The sequence below is a fragment of the Rhinopithecus roxellana genome, chromosome 10 (assembly GCF_007565055.1).
Source record: "Rhinopithecus roxellana isolate Shanxi Qingling chromosome 10, ASM756505v1, whole genome shotgun sequence".
Classification (NCBI taxonomy): domain Eukaryota; kingdom Metazoa; phylum Chordata; class Mammalia; order Primates; family Cercopithecidae; genus Rhinopithecus; species Rhinopithecus roxellana.
In genome coordinates, this window is record NC_044558.1 from 63,426,799 (window position 1) to 63,453,636 (window position 26,838).

Sequence of the window (26,838 nt, forward strand, 5' to 3'; positions counted from 1 at the left end):
ATTCAAATCAGATCCTGGAACTTTCCTGAGGCAAGTCGTGCTTATGTGTGTGTGTGTGTGTGTGTGTGTGTGTGTGTGTGTGTGTGTGGTGGGGGGTGTTCGTCTGGGATTCCTTGTATGGGACATGGGACTCCACGCGTGTCCCACTGTGCCCGCGTGCTTGTGGGCTGTACGGGTATGTAATGTGTGCACTGGGGTCCACCCCGAAGCCCCAGTGTGTGCTGTGTAAATGATTCTGCCCCTTGTAAACATGGATGCGTGCTCGTGTACGCTGTGTATGCGAGGGTGCGTGCGCCCAGGTAGCTGGGTTTCCGGGAATTGTGCACTGCACCGAGCGCCTCGCAGCGGCTCGGGCTCGGGGCCGCGGCCGGCGTTCCGGGTTCGGCGCTGCCTCCCTGGCCGTGCGCCGCACCCCGCCGCGATCCGGCCGCGCGTGGTGTCTGCGGCCCGCCTGTGCGCCGCCCGGTGCAGTGTCTGCCGGGGTGGTGTGTCCCAGGGCCGCGAGCGCCTGCCCCCTCCCTCCCCTCCCCCTTGGCCCGCTCTCAGACTCAGATAAAGCATTTCCTTCCATTGTCATCCTACCCGGCCGGCCGGGCTGCCAGGGCCCTCCCCCTCTCGGCCCCCTCCCTTCCTCTCGCCGTCTCACAGTCGCTCTGCAGCCTCCGGCGACTGGGGGGATGTGAGGCCGGCGCCCCAGCCCCCCGCCCAGCCATGAGCCCCCCGCTCTGAGGGCCCCGGCCCCTGGATGCACAGCCCCGGCGCTGGTGAGTACTGGGCGGCCGCCCCCCGCCCCGCCCCGCCCTGCGCGCGGCACCCAGCGCCGCCCGCCCAGGCTCGGCCTCCGGCCCCGGCTCCGGCTCCGGCTCGGGCTCCGGCCGGCCCCGCGGGCCCAGCCCGGCGTGCACACCCCGACCGCGCCTGTCCGGCCCGGCTCCGCGGGGCTCTGGCAGGCTCCGGGTCGGGGCTGGTTCCGGGGGCCAGAGGGCTCGGGCCTCCCGCGGGGCGCCCACATCCGCCCGCCCCGGGGCAGCAACAGGCCCGAGGGAGGGAGTTGGAGGCCCCGGCCGCCGGTGCGCGGGCCCCACGTCCCATCACCCCTGTTCCCGGGGAGGACGAACCGAGGAACCGGGGAGGGAGGGACGGCAGCGGTGGCCCGGCGAGGGGGCGGTGCTCCGGGGCGGAAGGTTTGGAAGCGCGAGGGCAAAGGGCAGGACCCACTGAGTTGGGGCTGGGCTTTGTGGGGCTGGACATCAGCGCCCCCATCCCGTGGAGCCGGGCAGGGCCCTACTCAGATCCTTCAGCGGGGAAAGAGGTCCCTTGGAGGAGTCTCTGAGTGGTTTCTCTGAGCATCGCCCCCCATCCTTGCTCACCCATCAGGGTGAAGAGACACCTGTGCCCTAGTGAGCTGTGGAGGTCAATGCCGGCAGCGGCACTGGAAGGGGGGTGCCACAGGCTGTGTGAGGGGTGGGGGACAGGATGTGCACCCCCCAGGCCTGGGGTCTGTTGGTGTTGGGGAGTGTGAGAGCAGGCGGCAAATCTGGCGGATGGGCTGGGTTCCCACCACCAGAGGTTCTAGGCCTGTGGGCTAGGAGAGAGCCCTTTGGGGCGCTCAGGCCACCTAGTGGCCCCACCCCCATTGCTTCCCGCTGTGGCTGCCTGTTTGGGTCTGACCTCCCCAGCCACGGCTGCTCCTCACTCCTCATCCCCCCTGGCTGAGGAGGCCACCCAAAGGCCTCCTGCACACCCAAAGGCCTCCCCCTGCATCTGGACAGTGGCTGTCTGGCTGCCAACACTCCTTGCCCACTCTCCTAGGCAACATCTGCCTGAGGCCCAGCTCTGCCTGCCGCTTTCTAGGGTGAGAATGGGGCATCGGCCCTCAGCGGCCCTGCTGGGAGCTCAGGATCGACTTCTCAGCCTGTTCCCTGGACTTGCATCTGGACCTGTGGGACCTTCCTTAGGACCCCTATTCAGCCATAGGGCTGGAAGGAGACTGTGACTCAGGTCCCTGCGCTCTAATGAGGCGCTTTGGTGACCTTTTCCTCCTCCATAGGCTGCGGCTACCCATGAGTTATTAAGTCATTTTCTTCTTCTCTGCAGTCATTTCTGAGGGAAACTAAGGCACAGAGTAGTCCCGCTGAGTGGTACCCATCCCAGCAAGCCTAGACTGTAACCAGGTCTTGGATCTATTGGGACTAGTCCTCTGCCTTTAGTCCCCTGATGTCCCTCCTTGCCCAGCAGGGCCAGGCTCAGAGGCAAGCTCAGAGCTGCCTCCTGGTGTTGCACCTGGAATGGTCCTGGTGCAGTGTTCTCCCGAGGCCTCTGTGTCCTGATTTGGTGGCTCTGGGCTATTTGTGATCTTATTTGGTGGGTGTCTCTGTGGCCACCAGGTCTTACAGTGTGTTTTGGGGCAGGGAAGTTTGCATGTCTAAGCAGTTCACTCCACCTTGACACTGAAGTTCAGTTTCCCCTTCAGTAAAATGGGGAGAAAATTCCAAGCACACTTCTCAGAGCAGAGCAGGAGACGTTGACTATGGAGAAGAGAATCAAGGTTCAGTGCCATTCTCCACTCCCTCCAGTTTGCTTAGGGATAATGGACCTCAGCTTTAGTCTTTGGTGGCCTCTGGGCAAGGAAGCTGGAACTTTCTCAATTCTGATATAAAACCCTTGGGCAAGAGAGAAACTCATGTGTGATGGGGTAGGGAGTGGAGACCCTCTGGTAGCTGTGGGCATGCTTGCCCAAGGACTTGGAAGACAGAAGCCTGTGAAACCCCATCTCTCTCTCTTTTTTTTTTTTTGTCTTTTTTTTTTTTTTTTTTTTTTCCTTTCTGTGGAGAACGGGGTCTCACTGTATTACCCAGGCAGGTCTCGAACTCCTGGGCTAAAGCTATCCTCCCGCTTCTGCCTCCCTGAGAGCTGGGATCACAGGCGTGAGCCACCGCGCCCGGCGAAACCCCATCTCTCTTTGCCTTCTTTCTCCTGGCCTTTCATTAAGGGCTGGTAATTTTGAAGTTGGCAGGGGCCTGAGAGAAGGTGAGCTAATGCAAGGCCCAGGGTCACTCAGTCGGGAATGGCAGGCAGAGTGGGGCCAGAACCAGGCCTTCTCACTCTGCCAGTGCCCATTCTGCTGGCCCACCCTCCACAGCTTGACTCTTCCTGGCCTGCCCTCAGACTTGGGACTGGGGCCTCCAGTGTGGTGTGGGGTATTGCTGGAAGCAGGGCCTGAATAAGGCCTGGGGCCAGGGGGAGGGCATCTGTCCTCCCGGAGGCTCCCAGGACCATGCGTTTGTGTGTGTTGGATTTGTTCACTAGATGGGGCACTTCCTCTGGGGCAGGAAGCTTTGATTTCCTGTGGTGATGGTGAGGAGGGGTTGGTAAGGATTAGGAGTTGGGGGCTCAGCTCTGGGCCATCCTCGTTGTCGTTGTTTGAAACCACGGAGGGGCAGAGTTTCTGCTTAAGACTGCTTCTTCCAGCTCTTGGGAGGCAGGAAGGAGAGCCTTGGTAAGGAGGCCCAGGCAAGGCTGGAGAAGGAGGCTGTGAGAGCAGTGAGCTGGGGGTGGGCAACACAGCAGGAAGCCCGGTCAGCAGGTGACCCTGCCGGGTATTGTGTTTCCTTGTAATATTTTCCCCCTGTTTCTGTGGTAACCTTCCCTGGAGGCCCCAGGCCTTAGGGCTATAGGAAGGTGCCCCCAGACAGCCCTTTCCTTAGAGGCCTGAGTATTAGGAGGAGTCCCTAGATCTAGCCACCTCCCCAACCCTTTTGGCGCCCTAGGACCAGGGGCCTGGGAATCTAGGCAAGTGGCCTGAGTGAGCATGGACTCGGGGGCTGGGTGGAGGCCCTTTGGCATCTTCTGGGGGGAAGGGAGAGGGAAAGAGGGGAGCTGGACACCCGGAAGGGCTCTGAGCAGCTTGAGTCGCTGGCCTAGCCTCTGCCTCCTTCCAACCCATCCCCACTGCCCTCCTCCAGTCTCCCTCCTCCTACAAGGGAGAGGTGGGTAGCATGCTGCCTGGGGCAAGGGGCAGGGATGGGGGTGGCAGAGGTGGGAGGGATGTTTTCATCAGCAGAGCATAGCTCCTTTGGTCCTGGACCAGTTCCCAGAGGCAAAATAAATTCAGGACAGCGTTTGTTTAGTGTGGGTCTGCATGAAGTGTGTGTGAGCACACACTGGGTGTGTGGTGGGTATCTGTGTGTGTACCCCTTCCCCCCCGCCGTGTATGCTGATTTGGTGGCTCTGGGCTATTTGTGATCTATGTGGTGGTTCTGTGTTAGGTGTTTTGGGAGTATGCACACATAAAAGACAGATGTGTATCATCTGTATGGTGCACACCTTTGCAGGTTATGGCCCTGTGTGGGGTATATGGAATACATGGACATGTTTTTTGGGGGTATATACCTGGGCAGGAGTGGCTTTTTAATAGAAGTCCAGATGTTGGCTTGTAAAACACCATCTCATTCGGGAGTCTCAAATGCGGGTTCCTTGACCATTTGCTTCAGAGTCACCTGGGGAATGTGTTAAAGATAAAGATCCTGGGCCGGGCGGGCGCGTTGGCTTACACCTGTAATCCCAGCACTTTGGGAGGCCGAGGCAGGTGGATCACCTGAGGTCAGGAGTTCGAGACCAGCCTGGCCAATGTGGTGAAACCCCATCTCTACTAAAAATACAAAAAATTAGCCAGGTGTGGTATGTGCGCCTGTAATACCAGCTACTTGGGAGGCTGAGGCAGGAGAATTGCTTAAACCTGAGAGGCGGAGGTTGCAGTGAGCCAAGATCAAGCCATTGCACTCCAGCCTGGGCAACAGCAAGACTCTATTAAAAAAAAAAAAAAAAATTCCTGGCTGGAAGCGGTGGCTTTGAGAGGCTGAAACAGGCAGATCACTTGAAGGCAGGAGTTTGAGATGAGCCTGGCTAACAAGGCAAAACCCCATCTCTACTAAAAATACAAATTTAGCTGGGCACAGTGGCGCAGGCCTGTAGTCCCAGCTATTTGGGAGGCTGAGGCAGGAGAATTGCTTGAGCCCAGGAGGTGGAGGCTGCAGTGGGCCGAGATCGCGCCGCCACACTCCAGCCTGGGCAATAGAGTGAGACTTTGTCTCAAAATTAAAAACATTAAGATCCTCAGGCCCATTCCAGATTGACTAGTCAGAATCTGAGGGGTGGGGCCTGGGAATCCAGATTTTAACAGGTGCTTCAGGTGATCCTGGGGCAAGCCTGTATTTGAGGACCACTGCCCTGGGTCAACCTCTTCATTTTTTCTTTTGAGGAAACAGACTCACAGAAGGTATGTAGTTTCTCTAAGGTGCTGGGCCATTAAGAGGAAGAATCAAGAGAAAACTCAAGGCTTCTAAGACCTGTCCAGGACTTTGTGCTCACCCATCTACCCCCTGTGTGTGTGTGTGCATGTGTGCTCATAACTACACTTCGTGATGACGTGAACCTGATTGGGCTGGTGCTAATTGGGGCTGATCTTTCCCTGGGGTCTTGGCTTTCCTGTTTTCTGATCTTGTTCTTCCTGGTACATTCTGCTGCCTCCTTTTTGGAGAACTCCTGGAACTGTTGAGTGTCATCCCTAAAGGTCAGTGTTGGCAACCAGGGAACCATGTTGCTGAGCCAGTCATTCAGCAATTCATCCATTCACTGGATCCTAGCTGAGCCTTGCAATGTTCCAGGCACTGGGTACAGATACTCAGTGAACACATAGGCACAACATCTGACCTCAGGGAACTTCCACTCTTGTGGAGAAGACAAACAGAACAAGTAGGCAAGTAAAGGAATGAGTATGTGTGACTAGTTACACACTGTGATAAGCCTTAAGAAGGAAATGAACGAGGTATGGCAATAGAGAATAACAAGGTGGGACTTCCTTTGATAGGGTGGCCAGGGGAGGACTGCCTCAGAAGGTGACACTGATGCCGTCTCTCGCCTCCCCAGGCTGGAACTGAGCTGTCAGAGCCTCTGGAGCCGTGCTTGGGAACTCTCTGGATCCAGGTGGAGGCCCTGGGTTGAGCAGTGGCTGAGGGTTGGAGCTGAATTGCCAGCCTCTCACTTGGCATGGAAGATAGCAGTCTCCTCGCCTCAAGCATCCCCAAAGGCTAGCAGAGGGGAGAGCAGAAGGGGGTGCTGTACAAGGCCAAGATCAAGGCCACTTCCTTGCTTGGGGAGCACCCTTTTTCTTCCATGGGTCTGAGTTCAGGGCCCTGTGGCCATACTGAATGTTGAGAAGGAGGCCGCATCTCCCCAGGAGCTCTCCTGTTTCACCTTCCTCCTACCTCCTTCCCTTCTCCACCATCTCCCCAGTTGGGGAACTGCTGTGCCAAGTCCCTCCCCTCTGGTCTAGCCTGCTGCCTCTGTGGCCGCTGGGATTTATTTACTTGGCTCAGGAATCACCAAAGAGAGAGGGTCAAGGCCTAGAGAGGACCTGGGCCCTGGAAGAGAGGACAGAACCAGAAAGAAGGGCTGGGGTCGAGACAAGAGAGGACAGGGCTCAAGGGAGGGCTGGAGGCTGGGACAGGAGAGGCACACGGGGAAGACCTGAGCCCAGATGGCCCTTTGGCTGGGCTCTCCAGTGTCTCTCCTGGGCCCTTGGAATCTGCTGCCCAAACTGGGGGAGACTCTGAGACCAGATGGCCAGATGGGGCTGATTCAAGCCGCCGGCTCTACATCAGCTGGGAGGAAATGCCCCGGTCTGGTCCACCTGCAGCTCTAGGGCTTCACCCCTCTCAGGAGGTTAACTTTCACATCAGCAACTGGGGTGTCAGGTTTCGGCTCTAGACCAGCAGGCCTCACCCCCTCTCACCTCCAACGTCTTCTCCCAGGAAGGTTTTCCTGGGAACTCAGAGCTTCAGGCTGCAGGAAGGTGTTGCCTGGCCCTTTCCTTAGATTCTTGAGTGTCAAAGGAGCCCTGACACCAGGCCTGCTTTCCCCCCTGCACACTGCCAAGGCTGTCTTCCACCCTGGGCCTCTCTGGAGGCTGGTCAGTGCTCTTCCCCACTCCCAGGCCTTCCCCACCCAAGCTCCACAGCCCCCACAGCAGGATGGGGAGGGGACTTCTCCTCCTGAGGAGGGCCCTGGGCTAAGCTCACCATCCCCACCCTGTCTCCACACCACTTCCTTTTTCCTCCATGTTGCCTGCAGGGATTGTAAACCCTGGTGGTCAGAAGCTTTGGGCCTATAGGGTCAGCCTCTCACCCTGGGGATCCGTAGGGGAACTCCATTCCCCTTCAGTTCAGCTTCCTCCCTGCAGGGCCCGTTCCAAGGAGCCGAGCTTAGACTCCTGAGGTGACCCCAGCCCAGAAGTCCCATTCTCCTCTACCCCAGCCCCCAGAATGGCAGGAGGAGCAGGGCAGTCGGGGAGTGACAGGTTCGGAAAGAGTCTGGGGTGGGGGAATTCGGCGACTGGGCTGTAACCGTCTTGTTTTGCTTGCCCCACAAACCTGCACGTCCGGGGCCTCCGCTGCGCCCTCCCGGGCGCGTTCAGGTTGTAGAACTGCTCTCAGAATGACAGGCTGGTGGCACCCGGCTGGTGCGGGGGGTGGGGAGGTGAAGGGGGGAGCCCCAGGCAAGGGGGAGCTGGAGGGTTAAAAATAGCAGCAGCCTTGTTTCGGTTAGCAAATGTGGAGGCGGGGAGCTGGAGGCGGGGCGGGCGGCGGACGATGTTTGCCCGCAGCGCAGGGCTGTGCTTCCCCTGGGTCCCGGGAGTGAGTCACGGCGGAGACGCTGAGGAGGTGCTGGCGCAGCACCCCACCCCCACGGAGCGAGGGGCAGAGCGCAGTCTTCGCCCCCCGGATTCCAGCGCTAAAGGAGGTGTGACTCTCCCTTGCAGGCAACCGGGGCCGCCTTGAGTGTGAGCCAGGGGCATCGTGTGATAATAGGGAAGAAATGTGCCATTCTGACGCCAGAGACCTGAGTTTGAATCTAAGTCGAAAGGTCTGGGATCTTGAGTAAGGATGCAGATGGCTCTGAGACTTAATTTCCTAGTTTCAAGTGGGGCTTTTCTTTAAGCATATGTAAACACTTGGTGCTTAAAGCACTCTGCAGATGTTAATTATTGCCTTAGATCCTACTGTATATATGGCAACGCCTGGCAGGAGAGCATCCTGTAAGGACGCAGAGGGAGGAATGGGATGGCCTTGGCTGAGTCTTGGTTTCTCCTTCAAGTGTGAGTATGGGCACATTTTGCTCTGTGCCTCCACTTCTCCATCTGTAATGTGAAAATAATCACAGTTTCAACTTTATGGAGTTGCTATGAAGATTAAAGGAGATAATGTAAATAAAGTTAGCTCCGTGCTGGTATGAAGTCAGTGCTCACTGAATATTCATCATCATTATTAATGTTATTGTTCATATTTTTTGAAGGTCAGGGATAGGGAATGTTGCAGACACGAAGAACAGAAACTGGGCCTAGCCCCAGTTCACAGAAAAAACCAGGCCAAATCCCTGTTCCAGATTCCTCCACCCATCAGGGCCTGGAACAGCCAGAGCTGTAGCCAGAAGTCATAGGGTGGACCCCTGCTTCTCTTGTTCACTCCTCCCCCAGTCTCACCCAGTGAGGCAGGGCGAGGAGGGACCCCAAGGCCTTGAAGCCAGCTGGCCCTGGAGAGGGGCTGCCGTGGCAGCCTGGGGAGGGTCTGGGACGGGGCTGCCCTGATAGCCCTGATGTGGAGTACCTTGCCAGCATCTGCTGGGGTGACCTTTATATTAGCCCTTCCCTTGTTGCTCTTATGAAGAACAGAGGAGGGGTGGGCAGGTCAGTGATGTCAGCAGTGAGTATTCCCAGCACAGCGGCTCTGGAAGAGGCATGAGGCATTTCTTTCAGGAAATGATCATTATTCAGCCAGAAGGCATTCATTAAGTAAGTCCTGACTTTGTGCCCAGCCCTGTGCTAGGCCCTTGGAGAGATTCAGGAGAGGCAGAGGAAGCTAGGTTGTAGATAACACGGAACCTCAGAGGATGTATGGTCCAAGAAGACACGGGGGCGATGAAAGCCCTGTGGACTAATTCTCACGGGAGCCCGAGGTCACACTTTGACTTTGCTACCATGGGCTGTGTCTATGTACGTATATATGCTGCTTAATTATTACAGAGGCAGTCCATGTGCATTGTGGATACTCAGGACAAACCAGCAAAAGCTAAAAAATAAAAAATATTACAGACCCGTCAGTCAGAGATCACTGCACATCTTTCCATTTCCTTGTGTGTCTTTGTGTGTTGTAATTTTTATGAAAATGAGATTACTCTGCATATACTGTTTTTTCAATCAGTGATTTCCACCTTCCATTACGGTAAATGTTCATCTTACTGAATTCCCAGTTGGCCAGAAATTGTCCTTACAGCTGGTTTGTCCACATCAGTACCTAGGACCATGCATCTGTCTGTTGAGTGACCTGAAGGCTGTGTGAGCACCCTAGTTGTATTTGTGATCTGGAAAAACCCCTTCAACCAAGTCTCAAGGACAGCCTGACTTCAAAAGGGAATCAGGTCACCTGGAGAATCTGCCCACTAGACTTCTGCCATCTTCCAAAATAATAGGCAAAAGGAGGGGGATTCTAGAGCACCACTGGGATGGGACCTCTAGGGTATTTACTGTCATTAATGTTAATGTGACATCCCTGTGAGTGTCAGGATTCACAGCTTGTGGCTGTTCACATCTGAGATGCCTCAGTTTGGTTTGCCTGGTTCTTACTGAGTGCAGACCAGGGTCTCCATTGTGGTTTTTGCCTTCCTCTGCCCCAGATCCAGGGATGCTGATAGCCATGTGGCTGTGTTCCTAGTCCCCAGGAAGCGGCCCTGAAGGTAGGTGCTCCCTTTTGCACTTGTGGGTGCTTCCAGCCCTTCCACCTGCCCAAGGCTGCATGTGAGAGGGGGAGGAGAGAGACAGACAGAGAGAGGGAGAGGGAGAGGGAGAGGGAGAGGGAGAGAGAGAGAGAGAGAGAGAGAGAGAGAGAGAGAGAGAGAGAGACCTTTTCCTCCCAAGGGAATTTACCCCCAAGTACCCACTCTGAGGGTGACTTGCTCTGGTTATGCAACCCACATTTTGTAGAGGGCTTGACAGTTTCCAGAGAGCTCACGCAGTGTTTGATCCTCTGTGGCAACCCTGGGAGGTTTGCTTGTTTAGTTATACCCTGCTGGAGGCAACTAACAGAAAACACTGTAAAAAGTGTTTAAATGGTACACTTTAAAATGGTAAAATGTACATTTAAAAAGTAAGGGAAATAGATGATGAAAAAGGAAGGGAGGATGGCAGGGGTGGAACACAGTGCACTTTGTGGGAACAGGCTGGCACTGGGAGCATACCCTAGGACCTCACTGTGTCTTGCATCCCCTTGTCACCTTGGTGGTCTCACTTCATCCGCTACTAGGAGGCAGGCTGAGTTAAGAAGTCCACGCCAGTGTACCGATGCTAAGCTTAGGTTCTGGAGTCCCAGCAGCTCCACATACCATCTGTGTGACCTCAGCAAGTTTCTGAACCTCTCGTAGCCTCAGTTTCCTCATTTGCAAAATTAGAATAATAACAGTATATAGGCCGGGCGCGGTGGTTCATGCCTGTAATCCCAGAACTTTAGGAGGCTAAGGTGGGTGGATTGAGTGAGTTCAGGAGTTTGAGACCAGCCTGGCCAACATAACGAAATCCCATCTCTACCAAAATACAAAAATTAGCTGGGCATGGTGGCTTGCATCTGTAATCCCAGCTATTTGGGAGGCTGAGGCAGGAGAATCACTTGAATCCCGGAGGCAGAGGTTGCAGTCAGCTGAGATCGTGCGACTGCACTCTAGTCTGCGTGACAGAGTGAAACTCTGTCTCAAAAACAAAACAAAGCAGACAAAGCAGTATCTGCCTTACAGAATTGTGAGGACTACTTGCAATAGTACAATTAAAATGCTTAGTGTGGGCCTGGCGCAGTGGCTCACGCCTATAATGCCAGCACTTTGGGAGGCTGAGGCGGGCGTATCACTTGAGGTTGGGAGTTCGAGACCAGCCTGATCAACAGGGTGAAACTCCATCTCTACTAAATATACAAAAATTAGCCGGGCGTGTTGGCGCATGCCTGTAATCCCAGCTACTCAGGAGGCTGAGGCAGGAGAATCGCTTGAACCCGGGAGGCAGAGGTTGAAGTGAGCCAAGATCGTGCCACTGTACTCCAGCCTGGGCGACACAGTGAGACTCAATCTCAAAAAAAATAAAAATTAAAAATAAATAAATAAATAATGCTTAGTGGGAGGAGGTTGCCCTCCCCCCGCCAAAAATGCCTGGGACAATAGCCAGCACACAGTAAGCATTAACACATGATTGGTCATTATTAATATTATTAATTTATTAAAATAACATAACTATTGTTGATATTGTAACCTAAACATTTCCCTGGCAGTCTTGGGAATGGGCTGTGTGGCCTTGTGGGTGGCACAGGTAAGAAGAGTGAGGAACGCACATCTCCTCTCTCGGCCTGCAGCTGGGAGAGGCAGAACCAGTGGGCAAAGCAGGAGTAGGGTACATAGAGGGGCAGGGTCAGCCCGAGGAAGGCCCAGGAACTGGGGTGACAAGGAGAGCAAGGGAATGAGTGTGACATCTCAGAGGGGAGAAGAAGCCGCCCCTAGAGGCAGCCTGGGCCAGTGACTGTGCTTCCTGTTGGGGCAAACACTGGCCCTTGAGAAAGACTGGCTCCCACTGGCTGCTAAGAGGGAGCAGCTGGTCTAAGTGGGGCACTAGAGGGGTAGGGGAGAAGGGGAGAGATGAAGGCAGAAACTGGCCGACTTATCCCCATGTTACAGATAGGGCCTCAAATCTTGCCTGCTCAGGATGTTTTGCTTATGATAGGACAGATTGTGGTTAGACATCATGGTGAACTTCCTATCTCCGGGACTGGAGATACTGGAGCAGAGGAGTGAGGATGAGTGTGGAACTTATGTCTTTGAGGGCTTTTCGGAACTGAGAAATCCTAGGGTAGTGTGGACTAGGGGAACCCACTGGCTCAGGAATTCCCTAAGTGGGCAGAGCAGTGCAGGGGCAGGCCAGGCTATAAGCCGAAGGCCATGGGTAATAGGAAGTAGATGCAGGCCCTCCAGGCCTGCCACCCCAGGAAGTAGCTATGCCCTCCCCTTCACAATGGACTTGTAAGGAGGCTGAGTGGTGGCCCAAGAGGTCCCGGGAGGTGGACAGGGCTGGGAGGACCCCTGTTTTTCTCTGTCAGAGGTCAGTAAGGGTCCCCAGAGAGTGCCAGGCCCAGAAACCGACAGCCATACGCAACTCAGAATGGCCCAGCTCCCTGGCCTCAGGTTCTGCCAGGTCTCCATCCTTGAGAGGCCACAGGGTGGAGCTGGGGATCTGGGGTGGGGGACAAAGAACCAGGGAGGATGCTTTCCCACCCCCAGGGAGCTCAAGCCGCTGCTGCCATGGTTACATCTGCTTCCTGTTTGATTCATCTCAAACAGCAGAAGTGGAGGTGGGGTGGGGGGCGACGCTGGCTCCTTGCTCAGGCGGCCGCTGCGTGGGGCTGTTTACAACAGCCGTGTGTGGGATTCCCAGAAAGAGACTCCAAACCGGACATCCTGCGGCTGCAAAATACCCAGGTGTCAAGAGCTAAAAATAGCTGCCTCAGGGCCCCAGCTGCCCCGAGGTGGCAAGAAAGAGGCACGCTCGCTGTGGAGGCAGGAGGCTGGCCTTGCCACCCATATATCCAGCCTCCTGCTTGGTGTGCAGGAGCTTCTCTGTCCCCTTGCCTCGGACTGACGGAGGCCTTCGTCTGGGTAGGCAGACATCCTGGCTGGCTCACCTGGCAGTTAAGCCGCTGCCCTGATGGGCAGCTGGCTCCTCTGCCAATACAGAGAAATGGTGGAGCTTGCTTTGGGATGCTAATGAGAGAGTCCTAGAGGGACTTGGGAACTTCTAGAGAAGGGATATGGCAGGGCACTGAGAGCAGGGGAGTTGGAGCTGAGGGTCCTCTAAGACCCCAACCCATTGCCAGCCACCTATTCCCAGCATACAGTCCCAAATCATTGCTTGGTTTCTACAAAGTCAACAGTTGCTCCAAATGATTCTTTGGGATTGTCTTCATGGGTACCCAAAGATGACATAGCTTCTGCCCTCTCACCTGCACAAGGCTGGGGATTGCTGCTGGCATGGGTCTCTGTGGGTCTGTGTGATTTTTTTCATCTTTCTGCATGCCCATCTAGGTCCTGCATGTGTCCTGTGCTGGCTAGCCTGTGGCGAATGGGAATGCTGGAGAGGAGGGGTAGAGTGTATTGGTTGAGAGCGTGGATTCTGAAGCCCAATTTCCTGGGCTCAAGTCCCAGCTGAACCTCTACCACTTGTCTGTGGCCTCAGACAAGTTATCTAATACTGCTGGGCCTCAGTGTACTCATTTACCTAATGGGGATAAAACAAAAAATACCTCATAGATTTGCCATGAGGACTAGATCAGTTAGCAAATGTAAGGCACTTAGAACAACTCCTAGCACATAATAAGGTGTTCGCTTACAAAAGTTCAGGTGAAAGAGAAAGGGAAGAGTTGGGAGAGGCTGGCGATAAGAGATAGGGCAGGGGGCTGGGCACAGTGGCTCACACCTGTAATCCTAACACTTTGGGAAGCTGAGGTGGGCAAATCACCTGAGGACGGGGGTTTGAGACCAGCCTGGCCAACATGGCAAAACACCGTCTCTACTAAAAATACAAAAATTAGCTGAGCTTGGTGGCTCATGCCTGTAGTCCCAGCTACTTGGGAGGCTGAGGGAGGAGAATTGCTTGAACCCAGGAGGCAGAGGTTGCAGTGAGCTGAGATTGTGCCACTGCACTCCAGCCTGGGTGACAGAGCAAGACTCCATCTCAAAAAAAAAAAAAAAAAAAAAGAGCGAACGAGCGAGATGGGGCAGGGGCATGCATCCAGGAGAAAATGGTCTGTGGTAGAGGAGGGAGGAGAGTTGGGAGCAGACACTGAAATGCTAATGCCAGGAAGGAGGCTGCAGACAAGTGCAGCAGGCAAACTACCACGAAGGAAACCACCCCCCCCCCCCACCCCACATGTGCTGGGTGCATCACAGACAGCATTGCTAATCTCGGGTGACCTCTTTGAAGTAGGTATTCTTTTGTTTTGTTGTTGTTGTTGTTTTTGAGACAGAGTCTTGCTCTGTCGCCCAGGCTGGAGTACAGTGGTGTAATCTCAGCTTGCTGCAGCCTCCACCTCCTGGGTTCAAGCAATTCTTGTGCCTCAGCCTCCCAAGTAGCTGGGACTACATGCTCCCGCCACCATGCCTAATTTTTGTATTTTTATTAGAGATGGGATTTCACCATGTTGGCCAAGCTGGTCTCGAACTCCCGACCTCAAGTAATCTGCCCGTCTTGGCCTCCCAAATTTCTAAGATTATAGGCGTGAGCCCCCACGCCCAGCCTGAAGTAGGTATTCTTATCTCCTGGTTACAGATGGGGCAGCCTAAGCAGGTTAAATTGTGTTTCTGGCTTGCCTTGCCAGTCACTGAGGGAGTCGGGTCTTAAACCCAGTCCCATCTGACTGTAAAGCAAATGTCGTGTGTGCTTCAGACCTTCGATTCCCTCACATTTTGTGGCCTGCCAGACCTCATGTGGCGGGGGCTTCCAGCCCACTCTGAGCCCCCTGCTGGATTCTGGATAAATCTAAGCAAGAAGCATTCAGTGCCAATCCATGAGCAGTGTAGAGAATTCTGGAAGGGAGACACAAGAAGCTGTTAGAAAGGGTGGCTTCCAGGGAAGTTCTAGGGAGTCTGGGATGAATGAGAAACTTATCCTAACAACTTTTGGGCTCTCTGAATTTTTTTAGTATCTGCAAGTATTGTACTTGTTCAAATATGTTTAAGGCTGCAGGCTGTATTCTAAACTCCTTGAAAGTGAGAACCAGGTTTCGCTCGTATTTCTGTCTTTTCAACCCCTAGATCAGTGACTTCCCATGGAAGTAGTACCTGCATTCGGGGTCGACCCCTGTACTGGTCTGGCCTGGCTGGACCACTGGCTGGCTGGGTGGCTGTGACCTCGCCCCTTCTTTCTCTTTCCTCCTGTATCAAATGAGAGTGTTGGTCTGAATGATCTCTAAAGCCTGGAAGAGGAGCTGATCCTCTGTGCTCAGCCCCCACCCTGTGTCAGGGAGGCCTGGCAACCACAGTGTTCTTTCTCCTGTTTGTTTATTCTTGGATCTTCCTGAAGCTATTTCACCACCAGCCTTCATCTTCTCTGCCAGCCCCATGGAGACTCAAGCTTTTTCCAGCCTATGTCAGGGAAAGAGAACCAGAGACAGCAACCTCGGGTGTGAAGGGAGTCAGCTCTGAACCCAGGACTATGGCCTCCTGCCACTGCCTGCTTTCCTCTTGCTGCTGGGGCCTAGGTCTTCTTGCTGCTGCTTCCTTTTCAGCTAATCAAGAGTCCAGGGAGGTGGGAACAGCCTCAACAAAGACATTGAAGGTGAGCGAGGAGGATCGCTTGAGCCCAGGAGTTATAGACCAGCCTGGGCAACAGGGGAAGACTTTGTCTCTACAAAAAAACAAACCAAAACAAAAAAATTTAGCCAGGCATGGTGGTGCATACTGTAGTCCCAGCTACTCGGGAGGCTGAGGCAGGAGAATCGCCTGAACCCAGGAGGTCAACTCTGCAGTGAGCCTTGTTCACACCACTGCACTCCAGCCTGGGCATCAGAACAAGACCGTACCTCAAAAAAACAAAAACAAAAAAAGACCCTGGAGGCATTGGGAGGGGGCATTCTAGGTGGCAGTGCTCCTTTCTGTCCCACTGAAGACATGAAGCTCCTGGGAGAGCAGGTGGTCGGCAAGGCTCAGGTTTTCATCCACCTTGTGCAGATCTAGGAGGCAAAGTCATACCTGCTGGGCAGGGAGGACCAAGACTGGAGCCTGAGGCAATAAGGTAGGAGCAGTAGGGAGGTCAGTTTGTTCCAGGTGCTTAGAATTGTGTTTGTATCTACTCTCTACTCTGGAGGTTGCTGAGGGCTGGGGTGCACCCATTGGAACAGGGGCTCCACAGGTTTTTGGGTAAAATCAGGTGTTCTGGTTTAAGAAGGTGACTTGCTGGCCCACGTGCCCCAGTGCCAAGTAAACTGTTTCTTAAGTCTGACTGCAGTTGCCTCCAAAGAAGATAGAAAAGGGTAGAGTAGCCAGGATTCCAAAAAGGAGAGTTCTCCAACCTGGCAGAGAGCCATGTGGAGAAGGTTCCAGTGCTAGATAGTATTCCTGGTACCTTGGGTCCATTTACTTCTCTTTTTTTTTTTTCAGGCTGACCCCAAATTAGTAGTAACAGCCCTTGGAGAGAGGCAGTGATGGGAAAAGAGGTCCCCACACTCAAGCCAGAACTGGGATGCAGGATGTTCATGTTCTGGCTTTAGTTCAGCTACTAACGGGGTGCCATTAGATACCTTTCCTCTCTCTAGGACACAAAGAGAGCTGTTCCCAGGTCTTATCTCTGTTGCTCTGGGTTCTTCTGAACTTGATGGCCCTCAGCACGGGGCCAGGGAACGGGGGAAAAGCAGAACTTTTTCCAGAAGTTGCTATTGGAAGCAGCCCCCATTGCCAACATACACACACACATGCACACAGCTTTTCTGGACAGACTTTTTATTATGGATTATCACCACAAAACATCCTTTTGGGTCCTGGTAGCCAACACCACAGAGTTCAGGGTCATTAATTTTTCTCCTATCCAGAGAGTGCATGGTGTCCAAAATCTGTGGTTACCAGGGGAGCAAGGCGCAGAGAACCTGGCTCTGCTCCCAAGCATGAATGCTTCTGACCAGCCCCTGGGTAGGGACTGGGGAGGTGGGACAGAATTCCCAGGAGGCAGGGGACTCAGCCTGACACAGTCTCTGGGAGTGCACCCTGGAGCCCAGTCCAGAAACCTCTGGGAGGACTAGGTCCTGCAGAAGAAAGAAGAGGTATAAGAAAGCCTGGGATTGGGGGTTACCATGTCGTGGGGAGGGGAGTTTGCCTCTGAGGCCCACCACCTTGAGAAATAAGCATGCTCTGTCTCAGGCAGGTTGTCAGGAGAGAGTCATTGTATTTGGTTTGCCAGTTACTAACAGATCCTGCCATGTGCCCAGTGAGGTGTTTGGTGCAGATGGCCATGGCTCCCACAGGGCACCGCAGAGATCATGATAAATGAAGTGTCAAGGTAGTAGACACAGAGCGAGTGCTGTGGAAAAGGAGGAGGGGAGGTCACGGGGAGCTTCCCAAGGAGGTGGACTTGGGCTGGACCTCAGAGGATGGGCAGAATTTAAATAGGTCAAGGTAGTAGACACAGAGCGAGTGCTGTGGAAAAGGAGGAGGGGGAGGTCACGGGGAGCTTCCCAAGGAGGTGGACTTGGGCTGGACCTCAGAGGATGGGCAGAATTTAAATAGGTCGAGCAGCATTTTCTGACCGAACTTTGTCACCCAAAGCGTGGGATTTTTTGAGGGCAGTCGGTGGGAGTCTCCCTGTGCCCAGGCTGCCCCCTCCCCCAGCAGCGCCTGCCTGCAGGAAGTTCTCATTTCTCAGCTCTGAAGAGGAACTGTGGCTGCCTCTGTGACACAGAACCAAAGGAGCACCCTGGCAGTTTCTCAAAAAATACCCCTTTTGCCCCAAGTCTGGCCAGCAGAGGGCTTCTGTGTCCACCCAGTACCCCCTCCAGGCAGCCTCTGGGTCTCCTGGCCTCCTGTCCCCTTGACCCTGAACTGGACAGCAAGAGGGAAAGCTGTCTGTCTTGGACAGGTGGCCTCAGGACTCATCTCTGTCTTCTCCAACCCCCGCCGGCCTCCACATCCCCTGGGGACCTTCTGCTGCTGACCAGAAAATCTGACCAGCTATAGGTTTTCCTGTTGGGCTTAGAAGAGGTAGCCATTTCCAAAAGAAAAGATTTCTGTCTCAGATAATCTGGGAAAGAGGCTGAGTAGGTCCCTTCTCTGAGGAAACAGAGGCAGCAGGACATAGGATGGGGCAGTATGAGGAAAAGGGTCTGCACTACGGAGTCCTTAGGCTGTGCACTCCTGCCCTTACCACTTCACAATTCCCACCGGATCTGACTTGACCTCCGGGCCGTGACCCAGTCCCTCCCCCACTCTGGAAACCTCTGTGTCCCCTCCTGCTCCTTTCACTCCCACTTGGGAGGCTCTGAGCAGGCCAGGTTCCCTCTCTCCAGGCCTGTTCCTCCCCATCTCCTCCTGCCCCCACAGCCGTCCCCCCAGCCGGGCTCTCCCACCTCTGGCCCCACCTCACCTCTTGGCCCTCTTCTTTCCCTCGGGCGATGGGAGCCTGGTTTGGCTGCCCAGGGAAGATCGTATCTGACCACAGGAGGGAGGGCTAAGGGCATTGCTAGGTGACCTGAGGCCTCCTTCGGTTCTTGTTCTGTCTGAGCTGGAGTCATTTAGAGTGAGTGACTTGAGGAAGAGGGAGCTGGGAGCCCTTTTCGCCAGCAGGGGGATTGGAGAAGTCGAATGGGGTAGGGTCTTCTCATTTTGATTAACTTCTGGTGGAGGTCCCAGGCTTTGGCGTGCTCAAGCTTGGAGTGGCAGGGAGCAGGTCTGGCTTGACCCTCTTTCCTTCCTGCTCCCTCTCCTCACCCCTCCCTGCAGCTCTTTCACTCCGTCTCTCTTCTCTCTACAGATGGGACCCAGGTGAGCCCGGGTGCCCACTATCGCAGCCCCACTGGCACAGGTAAGAGTCAAGCCCAGGGAAGCCCATGGTAGGGAATGGAAGATGAGGGGTGGAAAGGCTGTAAGAAGGCGAGAAGCTGAGGGGTTGGAGAAGCAGGATCGCTGCCTGATCTGCCAGAGAGCCAGGAGGTGGGGGCTCCAGGGAGGGGCGAGGAGCCGGGGTAAGAGAGGCAGCTCTGGATGCTGGCTGGGCGCAGTGCTGGGAAACACAACAGGAAAAGGAAACACAGGATGCCCTTCTTGTTCTTGCTGGGAGCAGTGAAACAGGAAGGAAAGTAAGAAGCTAATATTTATGCTGAGATCCCTGCCCCATGTCAGGCACCAGGCAAGGTGTGTTCTTGTGTGTGGACTCATTCGGTTCTCACACCGGCTCTGCAAGGTGGGCATGGCAGCCCTTGCAGAGCCCTTGCTCTGCTGGAGGGGAAGTGTTCTCTCACTGCCTGCACCTCCTCCCTCTGCTGGCCCGAGCCTTCTCTGCTGCTAGTCTGCCCTGGGGAAGGACTGGACTTCCTGCTGCTGCTTTGGTTTAGGACATGCCCATAGGGCCAGGTCTGGACTAGACGCGGTCTGCCCTTCCTTCAGCGCAGCCAATAGCAACTGAGGGCCTACTGAGTGCAAGATACACAGCCTGATGCCTAGTAATTCCATATAGCAGGGAGAAATGGAGTCCAGGTATCCTCCTTGCTTTAGTCCTGGCTGTTGAAAAGCTAACAGGCAGGTTAGGGAGGAAGCAAACACAAATACAAAGAGAAAAAAAAATAGTAGAATGCAGTAATGTGACCAGTCCCAGTGAGAGGACACTGATTCATGAGTTTATCCATTTGTACAAGAATCATTAATGAGCTCTGTCTCTGTGCCAGGGTACTTTCCTCGACATTTTAGGAGAGACACCGATTTATTCATTGATTCTATGTTTGTGGAGTGCCTGTCATGTGGTAGGTACTATTCTAGGTGCTGGGAATAATAAGCAATGCATGAAACCAAGTCCCCGCCCTATGGAGCTTAACTCAGACATGGTGCCTGCCCACAGATCACTGATCCTGGTATGGAACGGCCACATGATTGGAGTCCAAAACAGGGAGGGATGCTAGACGCTGGCTGGGTCCAGGGATGAGGGAGGACTCCAGCTGAGCTTTGAGCAGAGAGTAGGATTTGGAAAAGTAGAATGTAGGGATGAGGACAGCACAGGCAGGGGGACATTGTGAACAAAAGGTCAGAGAACAGAAGAGATGTGGATTTGTGACAGATGGAAGCTGATGGCCAAGGTGGAGGGTTCATGTTCAGATGCAGACCAAGTTGAGAGAAGTCAAGTTAGGACCAGACTCTGGAGCCTCAGGAGTGCTACAGCACCCCAAAAAGTATTTCCAGGGCTCCAGGCAGAGCCCATCCTGTATTCCCTTCTGCTGTGGAGGCAGTGGCCATGCCGAGTGTGAGGGGAAGGGCCGCTGCTGGGGGCTGCTCACAATCCGTGTGTGGCTGAAGCCACTGGTCTTCGGTTCAGGTGGCTGGCCTTGGTTCCCACAGGCCCCTCTTGCATAATCAGGGGAGTCACCCCGGGAAACCAGGACACAGAACATGGAAGGACTGAAACCCTTCCTGGGGCAGGAGTGTTTTCGTATTCGAAACCCAGACTCAACCCAAATGAGAATCCGGATTTCTCGAGAGGCACCGTGAACAAGGGGTGGGGCATCAAAACTGTGCATTTTCTACTGCGGGCGGCATCTGGGTGCATAGCCATCACCGTCCCTCTGGGCCTCTTAATATTCGGGGGGCATGGCGGGCACCTCCTTGCTGGGCTCCTGTCTTGTGTTCATGTCACAGTCAGGGAATGTTAGAGTGAATGCCCTTTCATGACAGCCTACTGCAAACCCCTGTTCTTTGCTTAGTGAGAAAGCCCCTTGAGGGGAGGTGAATTACTGAAAGTTGGTGGAAAACTGGAGTACCTGCCTTGGTAGGACCAGAACCCATGTTAGCTCTGCCCCTAGCTGGGTGACTTTGGATAGGGCCCTTCACCTCCGAGACTCAGTTGCCTTGTTTAGAATAACGAGATCGTAATGACTACCCCCCAGGGCCAGTGGGTTGATGAGGTGAGAGGGTTTTGTACATGTTCACTCGCAAGTGCTGTAGATGTAAAGATTGTGGTTAGGAGTGGCTGGCTTGGGCCTGGAGGCTATGATTTCTGACTCCTGGACTGGTGCTTTGCCACAGGCCTTTCCAGCCCTCCTCAGCCCCAATCCCTGAGGACAGTCTGTGGCTGCCCTACTGGGAGATGCCCAGCTTTGGAATTGCTGAAGAAGACCTCTCCAGGAAGGCTTCTCCACTTGTGTGCCCCCCCCATGGGGCCGGCCTGCTCCCACCCCACCCACTTCCCCTTCTCCAGGATAAGCCCGATGCAACAGCTCCATCTCCCAGTGTCTCAGCCTCTCTGGCTGCTCAGCCCAGCCTGGTCCAACTGGCTATGCTGGCATGGACCCTAGTCTGGTGGCTAGTTATAAATAGCCCCTGCACCCACAGCCTTGGCAGGGTGCTTCTAGCATGGGTGCAGAGGATTCTTGAGAAGAGGCAGCCGTGCCTGCCATCCTGACGATGCCAGGCCCAGAGCTGCCGTGGAGGCACCCAGGAGCAGGCCCAAGGGCACATGGGCCCTGTGAGCTGAGGAACCTGCCCTGGGCACAGGGTTTTGCAGGCCCAACGTGGCTGGTCAGGGCTGGCTGTCGGCTTGAGGCATCACTTTATCTCATGACTGGGGATAGAGCATGGGAGGGTGGCGACCCAGAGGGCCTGTGAGGCTTGGGGCTGGAGGCGGAACAAAGTGGGCCTGTTTGCCTGCCTGATTGCTTCCTTTGAGCCCAACTCATTAAAGGGCAGCTGGGCAAATCCTCTGATTCCAGGGAGGAATGAAGGGAGGGAGAAGGCAGGGCCAAGAATGTCTCACCATAGGACAGTGTCCCATCATAGATCACCATAGCCCTCAGCCCTAGGCCCAGGGAGGAGCATGTTTAGTGGAAGAGCACTGTGGTGAAGTCGGAAGGCTCCATTCCACCACCACCAGCGATACAGTGTAACTGTGTTCAGTTCTGTGACTTTTTTCTCACAAGTAAAATGGAATTGATAACACCTACCTTGCAGGACCGTGACAGGATTAAGTGAGGAGAAACCCCCATGAGAGTGTTTTGCCATTGTCAAGTGAGCCTGATGAGGGAGGCTGAGGGAGGACCAGGCTGTAGTCATGCCCCCGAGGAGAAACTTTCCAGCTTACCCTGCTCCCTCTCTCTGTCCCCAGGCTGCCCCAGGCCCTGTGCAGACACACCAGGCCCTCAGCCCCAGCCCATGGACCTGCGGGTGGGCCAGCGGCCCCCAGTGGAGCCCCCACCAGAGCCCACATTGCTGGCCCTGCAGCGTCCCCAGCGCCTGCACCACCACCTCTTCCTAGCAGGCCTGCAGCAGCAGCGCTCGGTGGAGCCCATGAGGGTAAAGATGGAGCTCCCTGCACATGGGGCCACCTTGAGCTTGGTCCCCAGCCTCCCCGCCTTCAGCCTCCCTAGACCCCAGTCTCAGTCCTCAACTTCTTGTCCTTTTCTGGGCTGCCGGCCCTGCCCACAGCTCTCCATGGACACACCGATGCCCGAGTTGCAGGTGGGACCGCAGGAACAAGAGTTGCGGCAGCTTCTCCACAAGGACAAGAGCAAGCGAAGTAAGGAGGAGGCCGCCCCAGCCCAGCCCAGCCCAGCCCCACCAGCCGGGTGCCTGTGGCTGCCTCTGTAGCTTGTGAGGGGTGAGGTGGGAGGGGCGCAGCCAGCTGAGCCGAGGCTTTCCCTCTGCTTGCCTGGGCTCTGCCTGTGAATGTGTGTGGGATGTGGGGTCGGGTGGGGAGTGTCTGGAAGCTTCAGGGAGGGGTAGGACCTCGGGCTTGGCTCTTGCCCGGGGAGTCCCTGGGACGCTTCCTACTGAGGATGGGGACAGAGCAGTGGCCAGGGAGTGTCATGAGGCTGCCTGTCCACCCACCTCCAGCCCCTTCGTGACTCTGCCGCTACAGGTGCTGTAGCCAGCAGCGTGGTCAAGCAGAAGCTGGCGGAGGTGATTCTGAAAAAACAGCAGGCGGCCCTAGAGAGAACAGTCCATTCCAACAGCCCCGGCATTCCCTACAGGTAACACCCTCCTCACCTGCCCTCCTGACCCCACATGCAGCCTCCACCCCCACCCCCGAGTTAGCCATGAACACACACACACGCCTCCTTCCTCCCCAGCTGCCACAACCAGTCCTTAACCTTCCTCTAAACATAATGCCCCCAAGCCCCTCTCTCAACTGATACGTGCCCTCTTCTCGCTTTAAATTCTCTCCCCACTCCCACCCCACCCGAGGCCCTTCACACACACATATACACACCCTACTGGCTTTTTTCTTGCACATGAGCCCCTTCTCTCTTTATATTTTCCCTGAGCACAAAAATGTCCTGGTTCCCAGAGCAGGTTCCTAGTGCAGGTGACAGAGCCCCCAGTGGGCTCTTCACCTACGCACCAAGCACCTGGCTTCTATGCCTAGGTCAGAGCTCTGCACTGTAGCTGCTAGAGAGGACAGGTGGCCCACTGCTGCCACCTGGAGATGGTCCCCATTCCTACCAGCCCCACCTTGCCCAGCCCCACAGGTCCCAGGGCTGGTGCTCAGGGTGGTGCCTGTGCAGTGTCCTCACTGCTCTGAAGCAGCCTTGGCACTCATTCTGTAGAACCCTGGAGCCCCTGGAGACGGAAGGAGCCGCCCGCTCCATGCTCAGCAGCTTTTTGCCTCCTGTTCCCAGCCTGCCCAGTGACCCCCCAGAGCACTTCCCTCTGCGCAAGACAGGTGAGCTGGACAAACAGGTGGGACCTTCCAGGCAAAGGAAGGGGGAAGGGCCTTAGACGTAGGGGAGGAGTGTGCAGGGGTGGGCGGGCTGGACTGGGCCAGGCCAGGGGATCGTTGGTAGGCTAGGATCTTCTTTCTGGTTCTGCCTTCTCTTTCCTTGACTGATAGATATGACTGGGACTGAGGGACTAAAGGGTGGAAAAAAGGGTTAGAGGGGCCTGAGTGACGCTGGTGCTCCCTGCAGTCTCTGAGCCCAACCTGAAGCTGCGCTATAAGCCCAAGAAGTCCCTGGAGCGGAGGAAGAATCCACTGCTCCGAAAGGAAAGTGCGCCCCCCAGCCTCCGGCGGCGGCCTGCAGAGACCCTCGGAGGTGAGGGCCGGCTGAGCGGGTGCAGTTGCCATCCTCAAACCTGGCTGGTCTTGTCCCTTTGGGTCAGGCCCCACCTAGACAGGGGTCCCCTCCTTAGGACTGCCATGCATGGTTGTATGGAGGTGTCCCACACACTTGCCGAAGCACGGGACTGGGGCTGAAACCCAGTCCCTGCTCTGTTAGCTAAGGTGACATCTCCCAGAAAAGGGGACACCCTTCAAAAAATTGTGCAGAGGTTCTGTAGGCCAAAGGTGGCCTGCCTTCCTCCTGCTCTTATGGGAAGAAAGCAGGAGGCCAGGCGCGGTGGCTCACGCCTATAATCCCAGCACTTTGGGAGGCCGAGGCAGGTTGATTACCTGAGGTTAAGAGTTTGAGACCAACCTGGCCAACATGGTGAAACCCTGTCTCTACTAAAAATACAAAAATTAGCCGGGCATGGTGGTGCATGCCTGTAGTCCCAGCTACTTGGTAGGTTGAGCCAGGAGAATCGCTTGAACCCAGGAGGTGGAGGTTGCAGTGAGCTGGGATCATGCCATTGCACTCCAGCCTGGGAAACAGAGCAAGAGTCCGTCTCAAAAAAAAAAGAAAAAAGAAAAAAAAGGAAAGCAGGAAGCAAAGGTGCCCGTTAAGGAAGGGGCTGCTCCTGGGTCTCCTGCACCAGGTGGCCTGGCTATACCCTCCTGCCCACCCTGGCCTCTGACTGCATTTCCCTCTCTCCCCAACCCTCAGACTCCTCCCCAAGTAGTAGCAGCACGCCTGCGTCAGGGTGCAGCTCCCCCAATGACAGCGAGCACGGTCCCCAATCCCATCCTGGGCTCGGAGGTAAGGCCTTGCTGAGACTGGGCTCTCCTGGGGCAGTTCTGAGGCTCAGCCTTCTTCCAGCAAGCGGCCCTACCCAGGCTGGGGCTGCAGGGTCTGGGCAGCCCCTCAGAGCCTCCTGGGTGTTCTGGGGAAGGTGCGCTGGGGTAGAGGTCTGGGACCGGTGACCCTCGCCCTGCTCCCTATGGCAGGCGCTCTTGGGCCAGCGGCTGCGGCTGCAGGAGACTTCTCTGGCCCCGTTCGCCTTGCCGACATTGTCCTTGCTGCCCGCAATCACGCTGGGGCTGCCCGCCCCTGCCAGGGTGAGTGGCTGGGGTGCCCACCCCCACTCCAAGCCCCCGCAGCTTCTTTCACTCCCTTTTCCTGCTGCCTCACCCCAACACCTTCACTGTTCTCTGCTGGAATCTTCTTCCCCATGACTTCTCCCGCCTCTCCCCCAGGCTGACAGTGACCGCAGGACCCATCCGACTCTGGGCCCTCGGGGGCCGATCCTGGGGAGCCCCCACACTCCCCTCTTCCTGCCCCATGGCCTGGAGCCCGAGGCTGGGGGCACTTTGCCCTCTCGCCTGCAGCCCATTCTCCTCCTGGACCCCTCAGGCTCTCATGCCCCGCTGCTGACTGGTGAGTCTGCTGCTTCTCTAGGGAAGGGGCTGGGTCCCTGCATCCTGCTGAGGGCCCAGCTTGGGATGGGCCCATCCTTCCTCCCCATCTCTGTCCCCCTGTCCTGTGCATCGCCCTGCTGCACCCTGGCTCCCCACCCTATACCCTCACTTCCTTCCATTGCTCCCTGTGGTTCCCTCCTTATTCCATCCCCCGATTCTTTCCAGTGCCCGGGCTTGGGCCCTTGCCCTTCCACTTTGCCCAGTCCTTAATGACCACCGAGCGGCTCTCCGGGTCAGGTCTCCACTGGCCACTGAGCCGGACTCGCTCAGAGCCCCTGCCCCCCAGTGCCACCGCTCCCCCACCGCTGGGCCCCATGCAGCCCCGCCTGGAGCAGCTCAAAACTCACGTCCAGGTGATCAAGGTGAGAGGAATTGGGTAGTGGAGGTGTTGAGGGGGTGCTTAACTGGGACCTTAGGGGCTGAAAGAAGAGGGGTACTTAGAAAGGGCAGGGACCTGGAGGACAAAAGAAGGGGATGTGACTTCTGGGAACCCAGAGCTGCATGGCAGCTGGAGTCCTAGCAAGATGATTGCTGCCTGGCCCACCGCACTACCTCCCACCCCATGCCCCTCGCTCCACCATGGCTTCTCAGCCAGGGGTCTCCCCTCCCCAGAGGTCAGCCAAACCGAGTGAGAAGCCCCGGCTGCGGCAGATACCTTCGGCTGAAGACCTGGAGACAGATGGTGGGGGACCGGGCCAGGTGGTAGACGATGGCCTGGAGCACAGGGAGCTGAGCCATGGGCAGCCTGAGGCCAGAGGCCCTGCTCCTCTCCAGCAGCACCCCCAGGTATGGCAGTCCCCACCTGACCCTCAGAAAGCGTCCTCAGAAGACTCTGGCGCCTGGCATAAGATGGGGAAGGGAGGGAGATACGACATTAGTGCAAGAGGCAGCTCTAGGACCCATGGTTGTCCTATAAGATCCTGGGTACTGGATCCACACCAAGGTGTAGGCACACACACACACGTATGCACACTCACACACCCATATACACATATACACAACAGCTTGCCAGTCTCAGGTGAAGCATGTCCCTTTTCCAGCAGGGAGTCTGGCCTTTCCTGGAGCCACACACACTCCTGCCCTGGTATGTCTCCCTCTTTCCAGAAAGGTGGCTAGGGCCAGAGGTGGAATGCAGCCAGGCTCCAGCATGCCCAGCAGAATGCTCTCACTGTGGGAATCAGGACCCAGTGCATTAGCTTGCCAGAGCTGTTGGGATATGTGCTATAGGCTGGGTGCCTTAAACAGCAGGCATTTACCGTCTCACAGTTCTGGAGGCTGGAAGTTGAAATTGAGGTGTTGGTAGAGTTGATTCCTTCTCGTGGCTGTGAGTGTGAGGGCAGGGGCTGTTCCAGGTCTCTCTCCTTGGCTTGTGGATGGTCATCTTCTTCCTGTGGCTTCACGTGGTTTCCCTCTGTGTGTGTCTGTTCAGATTTCCTCTTCCTATAAGGACAACAGTCATACTGGGTTAAGCCCACCCTAACGACCTCATTTTAATTTGATTA

The 26,838-nt window shown here is 55.7% G+C and overlaps 1 protein-coding gene across 1 annotated transcript in view; it reads left to right on the forward strand.

The window, feature by feature from the left end:
• Positions 1-321: 321 nt before the first annotated feature.
• HDAC7 (histone deacetylase 7) overlaps positions 322-26,838 on the forward strand; it is a 38,055-nt gene continuing 11,538 nt past the window's right edge. The window contains 13 exon segments of the mRNA XM_030939889.1: positions 322-764; positions 18,596-18,646; positions 21,929-22,116; positions 22,249-22,339; positions 22,682-22,793; positions 23,370-23,485; positions 23,730-23,855; positions 24,585-24,652; positions 24,654-24,677; positions 24,866-24,976; positions 25,115-25,295; positions 25,502-25,698; positions 25,949-26,122. Coding sequence (XP_030795749.1) covers positions 746-764; positions 18,596-18,646; positions 21,929-22,116; positions 22,249-22,339; positions 22,682-22,793; positions 23,370-23,485; positions 23,730-23,855; positions 24,585-24,652; positions 24,654-24,677; positions 24,866-24,976; positions 25,115-25,295; positions 25,502-25,698; positions 25,949-26,122 — 1,458 coding nt within the window. The 5' untranslated portion in view covers positions 322-745.